This window comes from Leptonychotes weddellii, chromosome 9, assembly GCF_054177405.1.
Source record: "Leptonychotes weddellii isolate Sample4059 chromosome 9, ASM5417740v2, whole genome shotgun sequence".
Classification (NCBI taxonomy): Eukaryota; Metazoa; Chordata; class Mammalia; order Carnivora; family Phocidae; genus Leptonychotes; species Leptonychotes weddellii.
The window spans coordinates 125,236,629-125,248,688 of record NC_138377.1 but is presented as its reverse complement, the minus strand read 5'-3'; the positions used below and the strand labels follow the sequence as shown (position 1 = coordinate 125,248,688).

Genomic DNA, 12,060 nt, shown 5'->3' with positions numbered 1-12,060 from the left:
CCGAGCTTGACTTGCGTGTGGATGGCGGTGCATTTGGGGACGTTGGGGAGGAGTGGGAGGTGCTGGTGATGGTCGGGGGCCGGGGGGATGGAGGGGTGGTGCTAGAGGCGTGTGCACGGGATTATCAGTGTCATCCAGGCCGCCATCCCTGGAGTGGGTAAAATTGGTCGGGGTGCCCAGGGGGAGGAGACTCAGTGGCCCAGCTGAGGTCGCTGAGGGGTGAGGGGAGGGAGGAGAGGAGCGGAGACCAAGGAAAGTGGGTGTTGGGATCAGCAGCAAGGAAGTTTCTGGCAACTTTGGCAAATGCTGTCTCCATGAAGTGATGGGGAGAAACCGACTTGGAATCACTCCAGACGGTGGCGGGAACAGCAGGTGTAGACAGCCCTCCGAAGAAGACGGGGCATTTAGAACCATATGGATTTTGTGGCTCCGCGTGTTCCCAGACAGAATGCTGGGGATCCAAGAAACAATTTGCGCAGCCCTGTCTGTCCTCATTTGCAGAGTGTTTGGAGAAAGCTCTCCCCCCGCCCCGACCCCGCACCCCCATCGAAGGCAGAGGCTTACACCTGTGTCCCTCTCTCACTTAGGCCGGATCCTGGACCTGAAGACGGGGACGGTCAAGAAAGAGGGGCAGCAGTCTTCCATGAGGATGTGCATGGGCTCACGGAGGTCCTTCATCTGCAGGATGAGGTGTGTGGGGTGCCGAGGGGCCGTGGCTGTGGGTGGTCCACTCCTTCTGTCCTGCCATGGGCTCTGCTGCTGCCCCACATCGGGGTCCCAGCTGTGGCCTGCGAGCCTGCAGCCCCCGCGGTCCGTCTGGGTGGACCCTCGTCCCTCATCCTCCCGTCGCACTTTGCCTGACTTCCCGCTGCGTTCTGCCCACTCCCGGGTTGGCTTCCCCTGTCCCCTAGGTCTCAACTTTCTACCGGTTCTTCAAGCCCTCCAGGCTCCGCATTTCTCAACATAGTTTATGTAAGATCGGTCGGTTTCATAGTTTTGGGTTTCCTGTGCCAAATCATACATTTTAATTAGAATTTAAGTTTGATACTGTCGATTGATGTTCTCAGTGTAAATATCTCGGTTCTGCGAGTGCCCCGAGTTAGCCTCCCTGAGCCCCCGTGGCCTGCAGCAGAGTGTGGCTGGCACATGGCTGCTGAGGACATGCAGGAGTGACTGACCTTGGGGGTAATTAGAGAAGTTTCTGTCCCTGGAGAGGAAAGAACTGGGGTTTTGAGACTTCACGTCCAGCTGAGACCGTCCTATACCCCGAGGCCCTGTCAGGAGCGGGCGGGAGGCGCCTGACAGGGAGTCTGCCTGGTGTGTGGGATTCTGGAGGCTCTAAAACGAGGTGATGGTTCTCATTCATTCGTTCAGTTATTCGACACATTTATGTTGCGGGCCTGCCTGCGCCAGGTGGTTGCCAAGGTGCCAGGGCTCAGCACGGAATAAAGCAAACAAAACCCCCGAGCGTCTAGAGCATCACTTCAGTCAGGGAGACGGAAGTACCATGTAGATACTTGAAATGCCCGATGGTGGTGAGTGCTGTTGAGGAAAACGAAACGAATGGAAGAAGGACTGGGAAGGAGTAGGAGTTACTAGTTTATGTGTTAGTTTGTAGGTAGATGAGGGGAGCTCCCATTGATACGGTGACATTTTGAGTGGAGACCTGGGCCTGTCTGGGGAAAGAAAACACCAGGTAGAGGGAACAGCAGGTGCAAAGGCCCTGAGGCAGGGATGTTCTCGTCATGCTCAAGGAACCAGAAGGCCACTCTCGTGGAGCAGAGTGAACCAGGCGTGGTGAGGGGAACGGTCGTCAGTAAGGTTGGGACGTCCGATAGTCATAAGACACCAGCTTTTACCCCGAATGAGATGGGAGGCCATTGGCACGACACGCGGGTCAGCAGAGCACACCCACGCCAGCAGCCCCAAGCCATCCCCCCGAGAACGCCCTCCCCGGGAGCATCTGCCAGTAGCCTCCATGCCGTGAGCACTGCCCCATCACGACAACTCAGGCAGCCCCCTCCCTGCCCTGGGGGCTCCGGGGGGCACCGCCCAGGTGGCGCCACATGACCCGGATGCACCTGTGAGGCGGGTGGCACTCTCATCTGCCGAGCGCACGACCTTCCCCCCAAATAAAGTGGGTTAGTTTTAGGAAGATGCTGAGAGCCGGGCGAGCTCGCCCAGGCGGCGGGGTCCTGCACTGGCCCTGCTGGGGGGACGCGCGTGTGCCGGCAGCGGCCCCAGGGCTCAGAGGACAGTTGGACCCTTACCTTGGCTGTCTTGGGTAGGAAGACATCCAGGGCGTTAGCTGTCATGGAGTTGGGAACAGGGAGCCCACGTGAGGCGGGGTAGACCAAGTGGCTACCAGCTCTGGCCACGGTGCAGACCAGGCTGTTCAGAGCCTGGGGGGCCATGGAGGAGAGAGGCGGGAAGGGCCCCCCCAGAGTGGCCTGGCCTCCCTGGAAGGACCCTTGGAAAGGCCACTCTGCCCTCTGTCCCCACTCTGCCCTTTGCCATCAGGGGCCGTGGCGGCCCTGTTACTCTCCAGCGGAACGGGGCAGGTGGGAGGCAGGGTCCCACGACTGCAGCCCAAGCCCGAGAAGATGTTTCTTGTCACCAGCGGGCACCATGTGTTTTGAGTTGCTGTCTCTGCTGAGGCATGAAGAGACGCTACCGCGGTCATCCCCCACTTCCCTGCTTTCCCAAAAGCCGCCCAGTGCCACAGACATGAGTCTGCAGCTTGGAGCGTGGCCAGGATCCCCTGGAGTCCTTCTGTGTCTCCAGCCTCCGGGCTGGGCCCCGAGCATTGCCCGGTGGGTCGCACTGCCCTGGCCTTCAGGGACGATCCAGGTCCCCGGGCGCGCAAGCCCGCTTCGACACTTTGGAAGGGAACCGGCTGTTGGGCTCACCCGGATCGGTGTGTGAGCATCAGATCAGACCCACCTTTCTGACTGCAACACTCCGGGCTTCATAAACTTGGGTCTTTACTCACTGTAATGATTTCTCGAATCTCAGGTGTGGAAACGCTCCTTTGGATCACCTCCCTCTAAACAGAATAACCACCATGAGGAAAAGGTTCAGGTCAGTAGGCTTTTCTGACGTGTGTTTGGGGCCACGCTGCTAGAAAGCCTAAGTGTGCCGAGCTGGGGGGGTGGCGGGACCTGAAGAGGGGCCGAGTGCAGGGAGGGGCGTGTGGTGCGCACATCCGGGCTGGGGCTGCAGGGCTGAGTGGGGAGGGGAGCTGGGTGCAGCTTCGCAGGAGGGAAAGCAGGCTGGGGGGAAGGCAACGTTCAAACCCACAAGGCAGGCGCGACCCCAGGAGCTTAGATCAGAGAGGACCCATCGGTGACCTTGCCTTCCCGCCAGGGGCTGAGAGCCGTCTCACGAGCGCTCTTTCTTTAGGAACGGCCTTGGTCCCGTGAAAGAAGGGGAGGCCCAGTATGCTGTGGTCCACTGCACGGGGTACATCAAGGCGTGGCCCCCGGCAGGTAAGTGAGGCTACATATTCATCCCAAGGGCGTCAGGCGCTCTTCTCACCTAACACTGCTTTCCCGCTAGGGATGTAATCCTATGGAAAGAGGCAGTAAGATATTCTTATTTTTCTTTGTGGCTAGAACATAATAATCTTTGTAAATGGAAAAACTCCTGCTTCTTGAAGCGAAGGTTTCTGCAAAGAGCAATCCTGCAAGGGTGGTGGGAGCCTCAGCCATTTCTGAGTTCTGTCATTCAGAGCCCTGGGTGAAATCATGGTGGCATTTCAGATGATACCTCCGACACTCACTGGGATGGTTCAGACAGACAGACGGACAGCCGCGGGTGCTGGTGAGGATGTGGAGACCTTGGCAACCCTCAGCGGCGCTGGTGGGAATGTAAAATGGTGCAGCTGGTTGAGGAACCGGATGGACGGTTCTCACGGTGTTAGACGTAGAGCTGCCCTATGACGGAGGAGTCCCACTCCTAGGTGCGCTCAGGAGAACCCAAAGCATTTGTCTGCAGAGAAACATGCACGTGAACGTTCACAGCCCTGTTAGTGACCAGAGTGTGGAAGCAGCCGAATGTGTGCATCAGCTGACGAAGGATAAATGAAAAGTGGAGTATCCGTACAACGAAATGTTATCCAGCCAGTCAGGGATCGATGCCACCATATTGGTGACCCTGGAAAACGTCATGCTAGGCCAAAGAAGGCAGACACACAGGCAGCATGTGATCTGATTCCATTTATGTGCAATATCCAGACACGGCAAATCTTTCCCTACAGAAAGTAGATTTGTGGTTTCCGGCTGCCGGGGAATGACTGTGAGTACAGCGTTTCTTTTCAAGGTGACACAGATGTTCTGAAATCAGATAGCAGTAGAGATTGCACGACTCCACAGTCTGAAAAACCACTGAACTGTGCACTTGACGACAGCACAGTCTGTGTGTGTGAATTATAGCTCAGTCTGTCTCTTAAGCCAAAGAATATATGCAGAGTTGGGCTATCTGTGTACACTTGGTGGCCCGGAAGGTGGTCTGCCTCCAGGAATGTTCCAGCCTGCTGGAGAACGTTGTGATTCTGCTGTTGAGTATTTGTTAAGTGTCTGTAAGATCAGGTTGATCGATAATGCTGTTAAGGACAACTGTGTCCTTGGGCACCTGGGTGGCTCAGTTGGTTAAGCGTCTGCCTTCGGCTCAGGTCATGATCCCGGGGTCCTGGGATCGAGCCCCGCATCGGGCTCCCTGCTCAGTGGGGAGCCTGCTTCTCCCTCTCCCACTCCCCCTGCTTGTGTTCCTGCTCTCGCTGTCTCTGTCTCTGTCAAATAAATAAAATCTTTAAAAAAAAAAAAAAAGGACAACTGTGTCCTTATTATTTACCTGTTCAATGTATCAGTCCCTGAGGGAGGGGCGTTGAAGTCTCCAACTATAACAGAGACAGGATTTGCCTTCTCCTTCTGGTAGTTTTGCCCTTGTTTGCCTCCGATCTCTTGATGCTCTGTTGTTTGGTTCATACACATTGAGGATTTTTGTGTCTTCTCGGAGAATTGACCCCTTTGTCGTTATGTAATGCCCTTCCTTATCCCTGATAAGTTTCCTTGCTCTGAATTCTACTTTGTCTGAAAATAATACAGCCACTCCAGTGTTCTTTGGATTAGTATTAGCATGGTATGTTTTTCTCCATCCTTCTGCTCCTGGCCTAACTGTGTCGTCATATTTACAGTGAGTTCCTTGTAGACAACATGTCATTGGGTCTAGTGTTTTTACCCACTCTGACAATCTGCCTTTTAATTGGTGTGTTTAAACCATTCACATTTAATGTGATTATTGATATACTTTGATTAACGCTTAGCGTCTTTTCTATTCATTGTATTTGTTCTTTTCTTTTCCCCCCTCTCCGCCTTCTCTAGTTTTCATTGAACATTTGATAGGATTTCATATTCTCTCCTATCTTAGCATATCAATTATGGGTTTCTTTAAAAATATATTTATTGGGGGACCTAGGTGGCTCAGTTGGTTGAGCGTTCGACTCTTGATTTCGGCTCAGGTCATGATCTCAAGGTCATGAAATCCGAGCCCCACGTCAGGCTCCGTGCTCAGCGGGGAGTCTGCTAGAGATTCTCTCTCTCCATCTGCCCCTCCCCCTGCTCGCCCTCTCTCTCTCTCTAGAATAAATAAAATCTTTAAAAATATATATATCTTTATTGTTTGCCCTAAGTGTGAAATACACATTTACAACTAATGTAAATCCACTTTCAAGCACTGTTATACTATACCACTTTGTGAGTAGTGCAAGGACCCTGTCACTCGTCTTTCCTTCGCCCTCCCTCCGTCACCTGCGGCTCTGCTCCCACGTGGTCATGGGCCTCATCACCCTACACATAATGTTACCATTATTACTCGGAACACACAGAAATATATTAGCTCAATTAAGAATAATAAAAATAAAAAAGTTTATTTTACCTGAATTTATTCTTTCTCTGACACTCTTCCTTTATGCGGATCCGTGTTTCTAACTCACATGGTTTCCTTCTTCCTGAAAAACCTCTTTTAACATTTCTTGCAGGACAGCTCTGCTGGCGATGAATTCTCTCTATTTTTGTTTTTCACAGAAAGTCATTATTTCTCCTTCACTCTTGAAGGATAATTTTACTGGACATAGGATTTTAGGTTGGTGTTTATTTTCCTCCAACATTTTAAATATTCTCTCTTCTTGGGGCATCTGGGTGGCTCAGTCGGTTAAGTATCTGACTCTTGATCTTAGCTCAGGTCTCGATCTCACAGTTGTGAGTTTGAGTCCCACGTTGGGCTCCATGCTGGGCGTGGAGCCTGCTGATGAATGAATGAATGAATGAATGAATGAATGAATCAATATTCTCTCTTCTTGTGTCCATGGTTTCTGATGGGAAGTCCACAGAACTCTTATCCTTGTGTTTTTACAGATGGTGTGGAACTTTTTTGTTTTTGTTTTTGTTTTTAAATTTTCTGGCTTCTTTCAAGACTTTTTTGTCTTTTGGTTTTCTGCAAAAAAACCTCAGTCGTTCTATGACATGCCTCAGTAGTTCATTTTGTTTTGCTTTTTGGTTATTTATACTGCTTGGTCATGTCTGAGTTTCCTGTGTCTGTGGTTTGGTGTCATTAATTTTGAAAAATTCTCAGACATTGTTTCTTCACATATTCCATTGGTTCTATTCTCTTTCTTCTCTCTTTGGTATTGTGATTGCACATGCATTATATCATTTGAAATTGTACTGTGAGTTTGGGGGTATAGTGTTCTGGATTTTTTTCACTCTTTTTTTTCACTTTGCATTTTAGTTTTGGGAGTTTCAATCAACATGTCTTCAAGCTCACTGAGTCTTTCCTTGGCAATGTCCAGTCTACTGACGATCTATCAAAGGCAGTCCTCATTTCTACAGTGTTTGTTATTTGTAGCATTTCCTTCTGCTTTCCTCCTGGAGTTTCCATCCCTCTGCTTGCATTAGCTATCTGTTTTTGCTATTGTCTGTCCTCCCATTAGAGCTCTTAACATAGTAATTATAGTTATTTTAAATTCCCTGTCTAGTAATCTCAAGGTCTGTGTCATAACTGAGTCTGATAATGTTGCTTACTCTGTCTCCTCAGGCTGTGTTTTGTTCTTGCCTTTTAGCATACCTTGTAAATCTGTGTTGAAATCCAGATGTGCTGTGTCGGGTAATGGCAGGTGAGGTAAACAGTTCATAGCACGAAGTTTGATTTAATGTTTCCGGGAGTTGGCAGCGTTTAATGTTGGCTGCATGTATACATGTATCAACTTGACATATATACATGTAAGTGTATATATTTTTTAGTTTATGTATTTTTTATTTATAAATATTTTTTCCTCCTTAAACCGTAACGCACAAAATTGTTGGGGTGCTGCTTGCCCGAGGTCCCTGGCTAGACTCAAGACAAGAACTCATAAAGCAGCACTGCCTTCACATTGTTCAGAGCCTGGACCTCAGCTCTGAGATCTAGAAACAGTCCTGACGGTGCTCTAGAATTGGTCAGCCCCAGCGACTGTGGGAGAGCCCTCGGAAGCTGATGTATTCCCCAGACACGATCCAGTCATGCCGTGGGGTTACCTGGTCTCTGACGCGGACGCTCATGTCTGTTGTCCAGGGAACCTGTGAGCCCCTGAGGTCCTTGTGAGACCAGATTTGTATTGGAAGGTGCGGACATCCGGGAGAGAGACCTCCCACAGCTGCTCAGCTCACGGAGCACACGTGATGGCCGGATATGTGCCCATTGTTGAGCAAGGCTCTCCAGTGCCAGACGTGAGCCCATCCCTCGGGGAGCACAGAGACATGTGGCTGGGGGGCCAGCACGAGCACAGACGACCGCAGGAGAGTGTGGTGAAACCAGCCCTGGGGACAAGGGGTGGGACCCGCACCCCAAGCGACCCCAGGTCAGGAGAGCTTCCTGGAGGAGGAGGCTCATCCCAGGGCAGGTCGGTACCACCAAAGCCAGCTCTTGGGACCCTGGTTCCAAGAGCCCATCCCTTTCTTAATGTCTTCCTCTTCTGAAGTCATTAATCCTTCTCATTATACCAGGCAAATTCCTCATCCTGTTTCTGGCCTCCAAGTACTCTCCTTCTGACCACTTTATTTGGGCTGCAGGCCTACAATATCATGAGAAATGCCATGATCATCATGAGTCTAAGTCAGGATCCTGGTGGATGAGCAGAAGAGATGAGTCTGAGGCCCAGGGTGTAGGCCGGTGACTACACCCAGAGCCTACACAGGTGGCCCGGGCAGGCTCTCCTGGAGTCGCCTGAGATCTGTCCCCGTGAGTGTTTGCGTGGACAAGGTGATGGGACAGCAGGACTTAGCATGAAGCCCCCGGTGACCGCCTTGTAACTGTGCCAAGTGAGAAAGGGTTGAAGGAGCCGGGGGTGTTTATCTTGGAGAAAGTAAGACATGATTTCTGTCTTGAAGTATTTGAGGGGGTGTCATAGGAAGGAGGAATTAATCTTACTTAGGATAGTTCCAGAAGGCACAATTTGGACCGAAAGAGGAAAGTTACCAAAAGGCAGATTTTAACTCAATTGGGAGAAATGAGCAAAGGATATGAACAGGGTATTAAAAACATGTATAAATATAAATACATACACACACTAAGCAGATGGGAAAAATTTAGTTCCCTGTTAGAACTGCAAATTAAGATAATTTGATATGGTCTTCTCTTACCTATCAAATGGCAAAAATCAAAAAAGACAAAATACGCAGCATTGGTAAGGTTCAGAAGAACACACACATTGATGTACTGCCAGTCAGAATATTATAAATCAGTACAGACCTTTCTGTAGACTCATTTGGCAGTGTTACCAAATGCTTTAAAATGTGCATTCCCCAGCATACAGGAATTGCACTTGTAGGAATTTATTCCAGGGAATTAATCAGAGATGCCTGTTACATGTTTAAGAATTATTTATAATTGTAAAAGCATTGAATTAGTGTAAATTTCAGTGACAGAGTTGGTTGAAAACAGCATGGAGCATCTATTTGATGGGATACCTGATGATCACAAACTAGGCATGCTTTCAAAGGTTACTTCAGAATGAAGCAACGTACTAGGAAGTGTGAAAAAGAAGAGCAGGTTATACAACAGAAACATTGTGATCCCAAGTTTAGCTTTGTCCTAAATGAGTAGTGTATCTGTGCATTGATAAATTGTACATACAGTGTTACCCATTATGACTCCTTCCTGTGGAGCAGAGCGCTCCTTGCTCCTTACTTTTCTCTTCTCTCTTCGCTCCTGTGTTTGCCCAGCTTTTACGTGACTTTCATAATCACAGAAAATGATGTTTTAAAGAAGTTCGTCTGGGGGCCCCCAGCTGGAGTGTCAGCTGGTTAAGCCTCAGCTCTTGATTTCGGCTCAGGTCATGATCTCAGGGTCGTGACATCAAGCCCCACATTGGGCTCCATGCTCAGTGGGGAGTCTGCTTGGGATTCTCTCTCCTTCTGTGCCTCCCCCCTGCTCGCACTGTCTCTTAAAAAAAGAAAAGAGAAGAAAAGAAAAAGAAGAAGCCAGTCTGAATTTTCTGAAGCCCATTCCAGACGATCGGATTGAGTGGTTTGCACTGAATTCAAAAATTACATCTTTTTTTTGCGTTTTGGTTTTGTTTTGTCGTTGTCTTTCATTGTTGTGCTTCTATAAAGGTGAAGGTTCTGGAAGACAAGCCTGCATCCACACGTGATGAGTGCAGCCTGCCTCTGGGATACTCAGCTGATGCCGCCTTGCTCTGTGGCTGATGCGACACCATTCCTTGGTTGATAACTACATTCTTAGCACATGTGACACTGTGCTTCCCATTGAGATCTCTCAGGACCGAGTGCGTGGTGCATTCATTCCCGGGCCCCAGCTCAGCTCAGACCTGGCTCAGAGTATATATTTCCTGAAGACTGGACAGATGGATGGGCAGATGGACGGATGGATGAAAGGAAGAAAGGAGAGAAAGAAGGAATGAGACAGAAGAATAGTTGACCAGGGGGTGGATATGGGAAAGAATTTCGTGCCAGAATTTCCAAAGGCGTTTGTACAATCTACTTTTCCCAGAAGTCTTTTAAGAGGGAAGAGAGTCATCTGGCCTTGATGAGGTGGCTGCAGTAAGGTCATTGGCATGCTCACCCTAGGATAAGGTCAGGGAACGGGAGCACTGGAACAGCGAACCCCCCCCCCACTTGCATGGAGCCTTGTGAATGTTCTGGAGGAGTGCTGTCCCTGCTCGCCTTAATTATAAACGTGGTTAGAAAGAATGAAGTCCTAAGCACCCACGTTGCCGAAAATATATCCACAGGCAACCTTGGACATCTCTAGAGGGGAGATGAGGCAGACTTTGTGGAGCCGACGACAAGGGCCTCAGGAAGGAGTCCTGGACAACCCGCATGTGGCCCGTGGGCCTCCTCCGGAGCCGGCTGGCCGTGAACTCAGACCTCTGCTCGGGGCCCGCTGACCCCACCGCACCCTCCGGTGTGTTCTGAGCCCCATCTGTGACACGGTGGCCTTCCCGGTTCCCCTCACTGCACCGTGCACTACATGGGTTTCATTTTAAGTGTTTGGGTGGGACGGGAAGAAAGAGTGGGGTTCCACAGACCGTCCCCTCAAATCCTGCAGCTGCTTCGTCTGAAGAAACAGACACACTGCGGTCAACAGTAAGTGGGTGAAGAAGTCACCTGCAACAGCTTGCAGTTTATATCTCGTGAGGTGTGTTCAGAGTCCACAGGGAATTTTGACATTGGGAAGATGGTATTTATTGACCCCACCTGGTTGTCATCACCCTGCTACCTGCATTTCGGACGGACATCCAGCCTTGAGCCAGAAGCCACCTCCGTGCAGGCCTCTCTTCCAGGAACTGGGCTCTGACCGGCTTGGTCCATCCCCTGATAATCCGGTTGTGGGGGGATCTCTGGAGAACGGGCCGTGCGTCCACACAGGAGAGCCACGGTCCGACCCAGGAGAGGGGAGCCTGACTCGATGCAGCCCGTCCCTCCGGCCCGCGTGGTCAAGGGGGCGGCTCCGTGGCTGGTGCTTTCCCTCACTCTGCCGCTGGGCTGTCAGTAAGCCTTGGCCACAGCGTGCCAGAGGCCTGAGGTGATGTGGGGGTTTGGGCCAGAATCTGCTGTGGTCAGGCCAGCGCTGACCCATCGCCAGACAGCCCAGCCCGGCCACGAGCTCATCCCCACGCTTCTTGCAGTTTGCTTGTGGAACACAATGTGTGTGTCTTGCCTTCATTTGAAAATCTCCAAAAGCTGCTTTGTCTTGAGTTGAGGCCCCTGACCCTCGAGCCGGTGGCTGGATCCCTGCTCTCTTCGACCCTCGGCCGCCCTGTCCTGCCCGAGGCGCATGCGCACATCCGAGCACGGCAGGTGCCGGCTCCCGCTCGGGCACTCGGTCCGATGCCCCTGGGCAGCCGGCAGGGCCAGAGCATCGGCGGCCGACATCTTCCGGCTCCTCGCTCCTGGGCAGGGCAAAGCCACCTTTCTGTCTCCTTCAGGGAAGGTGCTCGAGGTCCAGCCGTGGGCCGGGCACTTTGCAAGGCCCTGGGGACCCCGGGCTTGTCTGGCGCAGGTCCTGCCCTCGTAGCTCACAGTCCAGTGGAGGAGACAGGCAGGCGTGCAGGTCCCGGCAGAGCCTGGGGTCACGGGTCATCAGAGAGGCACAGGTAGGGAGGCAGGTGGAGGGGGGAGAACCCATCTGCTGGGAGCGGCAGGGTTGGCCTCTCTGTCCTCCTCGCTGTGGCCAGCCCTCGTTGACAGCCCCACAGGCAAGGAGAGAGTAACACCCGAGCTGAAACGCAGACGTGGAGGAGACATAGGAATGTCCTAATTGAAAAAATGCTTTGCCGGCGCAGGACTAGCGTGGGTGAGGGCCTGGGCTTTGAATAATGACCACAGCTCCGTAGGCGACTGCTCACCACCTGCTGGGCTCTAGGAACAGTGTCCGTGTGCATTACGCCGTTTAATTTTTATAAGAACCCTAAGGACGTGCCGCCTGTCACACACAGGAGACACCAGAGGACCCACGTATGCCGTCATTAGCCCGGTTCCCAGCCGCAAGCGGGCTAGCAATGCC

The 12,060-nt window shown here is 51.5% G+C and overlaps 1 protein-coding gene across 6 annotated transcripts in view; it reads left to right on the top strand.

Moving 5' to 3' along the window:
• ARNT2 (aryl hydrocarbon receptor nuclear translocator 2) overlaps positions 1 to 12,060 on the top strand; it is a 132,311-nt gene that overhangs the window by 72,101 nt on the left and 48,150 nt on the right. For all 6 annotated transcript variants that reach the window (XM_081831792.1, XM_081831791.1, XM_081831788.1 and 3 more), the window contains 3 exons: positions 588 to 690; positions 3,016 to 3,081; positions 3,403 to 3,488. In XM_081831792.1, coding sequence (XP_081687918.1) covers positions 588 to 690; positions 3,016 to 3,081; positions 3,403 to 3,488 — 255 coding nt within the window. The remainder of the gene's footprint in view (positions 1 to 587; positions 691 to 3,015; positions 3,082 to 3,402; positions 3,489 to 12,060) is intronic.